This window comes from Propithecus coquereli, unplaced genomic scaffold (assembly GCF_000956105.1).
Source record: "Propithecus coquereli isolate 6110/MARCELLA unplaced genomic scaffold, Pcoq_1.0 Scaffold548, whole genome shotgun sequence".
Lineage (NCBI taxonomy): Eukaryota > Metazoa > Chordata > Mammalia > Primates > Indriidae > Propithecus > Propithecus coquereli.
Genome location: NW_012151374.1, coordinates 1339462 through 1344369, shown reverse-complemented (window position 1 = coordinate 1344369; position 4908 = coordinate 1339462). Strand labels below are relative to the sequence as shown.

Below are 4908 nucleotides of genomic sequence, written 5' to 3'. Positions count from 1 at the left end.
CAGAATCACACAGAGACTGAAAAGCCATCATCTTTGAAACAGCCAAAGTAGAGGAGGCACAGGGTAGCCCAGCACGTGCGCCCTGGGGTTCTCACACTCTTTCGAACCTTTGCACAACCGTAACCTCTGGATTGCTTAGTGGTTTGCACCCTGGCTGCTCCGGAAAGTCACCTGGACAGCTGTAAAAACCCGGATCCTCAGCCGGTTGGATCAGACCCTCCGGGGACAGGCCCAGGAAGCAGCGTTTGAACAGTCCCCAGGTAAAGCCGGTGCGCAGCCAGGGCTGGTGACAGGGACGGAACCTTTGGCATCACGCACCGGCCTGATCACGCACCGGCCTGGGGTTCAGCCCTGCAGGGACGCAGAACTGGGACCATCAGACCCAGGCGCGGCCCTCCACCGCGCGCGGCACCGATGTGGTTCCCGCCGGCTGCGCCCGCTCTCTCCCCGACGGTCTGTGACCTCCCAGATGTCGCCCTTCCGGACTAGGGACTTCAGGCCAGGTGGCGCCGCGAGGAGGCCAGGAGCACCTTGGGGCCGCCGGGTCGCCGTGGTCCCAGGAGGCCCGGGCGCCAGGGGCACAGCCGGGTCGCGCACCGGGACTCGCGGGCGCCCCTCCTCGGCTTCTCCCCGGGCGCGAGCGCGGTGGCGCGGAGGCCGCGTTGCCGCCGTCCCGTCCCGGAAGGGGGAGCGTAGTGGCCACGGAGGTGGCCCGGGCAGGCGCGGGCCCGGGCCTGGTCCCACAGCCGCGCGCCCAGCCCCCTCCCCCCACCGGCCGCCGGCGCAGCCCCACCTGGTCTCTTGGTTGCTGAACTTCTTGGTGACCACCTTGCCCAGCTCCAGGCCCAGGCGGTCGGCCACGCGCTGGGACAGGTCCTGGTGCGAGCTGCCGCTGAAGAGCACGATGTTGGGCATGGCGGGGCGCGGGGCTCTGAGGGGCGCCGGGCGGAGGCGAGGCAGAGGCAGAGGCGACGGCGACAGCCACAGCCACAACGACAGCGACGCGGACCGCTGCTGGGGCTGGAGCGGGAAAGCACGGCAGCTAAACCTAGGGAAGGGGAGGAGCGCACGGGGAGGAGCCGGAGGAGGAGCCGGAGGAGGAGCCGGAGGAGCCGCTGGGGTTGCTACCCGCGTGGCCCGGGCGGCTGCCTGGGAAGCCGTGGGTGGTCGTGAAGCACTGAGGTGTTCTCGCGCAGCGGGAGAGCTGCAAGCCCCATTCTTGACCTTTCTGACGTGCCTGGCAAGGGAGAGACAATGAACCAAGACTAACTGGGCACCGAGGGAGAGCGCAGGAAGGGGCGATGGAGGTGCCTCGCAGCCAAGAGCAACGCCCCCCCAACCCGGAACACCCCAAACCCAGTGCGGACTACTGGTGTTCAACTACGGCCAGGGTCTGCGAACTATGGCCCTGGCCCGTGGGCCAGATCAGCAGAGCTGTCTGTGTCACGAACGTTTGAGGTTTATGTGATGGTAGCATACACTACTCTTGCACTCCAGTTAAAAGAAATATTCCCCTCAAAAGAATTCCTTTTCTCTCATTAGTAGATGTGTTACAAATAATTATACTCAAATATTAATATATTTTGGGTTATGTCAATAAGAACATTGTGAAAAATTTGTTTTCTCTCGTTATGTAAGTACCTACATAATATCTTTTGCTTCTTTGCCTGCGAAGCCTAAAATATTGACCATCTAGTCCTTAACAGTTAAAATTTGCTGATCCCTGAACTACAGAGTTGTCCTGTATTCTTGAAAAAGCCAACAATGCCAGCCACCATCTGAGCCCTGACCACAGGTGGAGGGGAAGGGTTCTTGGTGGCCTGTTGGATAAAACCAAGTCTCCCCAGATTCCTCATTTTTAGGTACATATGGTGGTCCTTGGGCCAGCTTCACAACCTTCCACCTTTCTCGAGGGCCTGATCCCAGAAACACAAACTGCCCCAGACAGTCACCCTAGCTCAGTCCCTCCATATCCCTGGAGTCAGGTCCTCCTTCCCCAACTCTTGTATTAGAAACCAGCAAAAAGGTTTTTCCAAGAAACCAATGGAGTACCAGGACCAACCTCTGGACACAAACCAAGTGTAGGGGAAAGGAATGCATTCCATTTCCATGGAGGGCTGGGAGTGTCGCTGTCACTGCTCACGGTTTCCCACTCCTCAACGAAGACAGATTCAACCAGATAGATAAATGGCTAGGTTTTATTAATAATAACGTTTGCCAAGAATTGGCTCTTCATCAACAGTGAAGCCCACTTGCAGTTGAGTTGTAGCCTAGCCTAACCTGACTTCATATTATTGGGATTTGGGAGATTATTGGGGTTATTCGTATCATTGGGAATTTTCATCTGGGTCCTTGTACTTTGCAAATGAGATTACCCTGCACATCAAGTGTTTCTTTTAAACTCTCATATCTGCCTGCCTACCAAAAAGTTGTCCAAAGCAACAATTTCAGCAGCATTTCTGGCCTTTTTTCACTCTGCCTAGAGACATGTATGTGCCCTATTATATAAGAAAACAAACCAAAAAAAACCCTATCTGCAATGGTTTATTATCTATATATTTCACAGTTAATTACTGTAGCAATGAGATTTATACTCAACTGTATGGCTAAAATTTTTATTGAATGAGTCTGCTAATGTAATTATATGTAAACTCTCCTAATAAAATTTACTATCAGCAACATTATGAAATTTTTATATACTTAAAATTCTCTCATAGATAAAATTGACTGATAATGGACTTCCTCTAAATAGATACACGTTCTTCTCAGAAGAAAAGTAATTTCCTGTTAGCATGGTGGGGCCACAGGTTGTTTGATAAAAAGGCTGATGGACTATAAAACAGCGTAAGTTAAAGCCCATGGTCTCCAGATGGGTTAACGGATGGGGATTTGGAAGCTAATATTGAATTGTGACAAACCATGACCTTGATAGCACCAGAGAGAAGCAACATCTGGGTTGGGGCAACTAATACAATGGTTGTTGGTTGAACAGTTTATGAGTTACTCTGCTTCCATGCTGAGTGTAAGTAAGGGGAAATGTGCCATTGGGATCGATGAGAGTATTAATGGGAATCATTGAAAATCATCACAAGCAGCAGACTGTTCAGAAAGCTGTCACTGGACAGGCTTAGAAGAGAGCTATAGATGCTTTTATTGAAGTGTGAACTTTCTCTCCCAATCCCCTTTATCCTTGGTCCATAGGAACCAAGTTGTGGGGAAACCTTGATCTAGAGCAGGTTTCTCAACCTCAGCAGAGCTGACATTTGAATTGGGTAATTCTTTGTGGTGGGGCTGGCCTGTGCATTGTAGGATATTTAGCAGCCTCACTGGCCTCTACCCACTAGATGCCAGTAGCACTTATCCACCTGTTCTGACAACCAAAGGTGTCTCTAGACATCATCAGATAACCCTGGGTTGAGAATCACTTGTCTGAATGAAAACCTGGCCCTTTTCTCTTCCATGTGGGCCTTTCCTCGTGGCTGTCCAGGCTTCCTCACAGTATGGCTGCAGGGTTACAAGGAGTGTCGCAAGAATATAAGCCTCAACGAGCAAGTGCTTATCAAGCCTCTGCTTGTATCTGGCTTGCTAATGTCCCATTGGCCAAAGCAAGTTACATGGTCGAGGTCAACATGGCATGGGACAACAGAAGGGTATGAATACTAGGTCCACCAATGGTCTACCACAGTGCACTACTTCTTGAATGAAATGTGAAGTTGGAGGAGCCTCCAGGAAAATGGAACCCATGTTCAAAGACTCAGGATTTAGAAGAGAAAAAGAACATATACTGTGTGTATATGTGATCTCAGATCTCAGAACTATGTAAAATATTCATTAAGATAAAATTTTAGTGGAAAAAATAAAAATGATAAGATAATTTTTATTATTGACTTCTATCTTCATTGACTCATGGACAAGGATAAAATGGAAAAACAATAATTTGAATCTGTGGACAGTTTCACATCTTATATTTCTCACACCTTTTAGCCAAGTTCTTGGTATATAGTATGAGCTCTAAATATTTGCTGAATTAATTTATTCCTAACTATTCTAGGGCTGAGAAATGAAAGAAATGGCCCAAAGTCACATGGCTAGAGGAAAGCAGCCAAGGAATTAGAATGTGGGTTTTCTAGCCACACTACAGAGAAGTCATCTTCTCTGTAGAATGGTGCTATCCAAAGGAAATATAATGCAAGCCACATATGCAATTTGCATTTTAGTAGCCATATTTAAAAAGAATATAAAGAAACAAATGAAGGTAATTTTAATAATACATCTTTTAAAATGCAATATATCTAAAATATTATCGCTCTAACATGTAATCACATAAAAATATTAATGATATATTTTGCATTCTTTTTTTTGTACCAAGTCTTCAACATTCAATGTATAGTTTATACCTACAGCACATCTCAGTTTGGACTCACTATACCTAAAGTGCTCAACAGTTTTATGTGGCTGGTAGTTGCTGTATTAGAGCAAGAAGCTCTAGAAGACTGGTTCCTAGGAGTAATGCCAAGATACCCTGATGCATTCATTCTCTTGTGTGTTTTTATTAGGGGTGTGGAAAATAATTTATAACTCGTTATAAAATGCTAACCTTTATAAACAGTTTACTTTAAAAATAAGTTAAAATGGATTCAACTTTATTCCTCTGTTAGTGACATTTTGACTCATAATCGAGTATTTTTTCTGATTTTGTTTCTATACCTTTACCTTTTACTTTCTATTATTTAAAGAAAATTCAAAAACAGAGAGGAGAGAGATTATAATCCCAGCACTGTGGGAGGCTGAGGTGGGAGGATCGCTTGAAGCCAGGAGTTCAAGACCAGCCTGGGCAACATAGTGAGGCCCCTAACTCTACAAAAAATTTAAAAATTAGCCAGGCATGATGGTGCATGCCTGTAGTCC

At 47.4% G+C, this 4908-nt stretch overlaps 1 protein-coding gene across 1 annotated transcript in view; it reads right to left on the bottom strand.

Annotated features, from left to right (window-relative positions):
• Positions 1–1057, bottom strand: part of PRPS2 (phosphoribosyl pyrophosphate synthetase 2) — a 60096-nt gene extending 59039 nt beyond the window's left edge. Inside the window, exon 1 of the mRNA XM_012657574.1 lies at positions 794–1057. Within this exon, the coding sequence (XP_012513028.1) occupies positions 794–915 (122 nt within the window). The 5' untranslated portion in view covers positions 916–1057. The remainder of the gene's footprint in view (positions 1–793) is intronic.
• Between the last annotated feature and the right edge of the window lie 3851 nt (positions 1058–4908).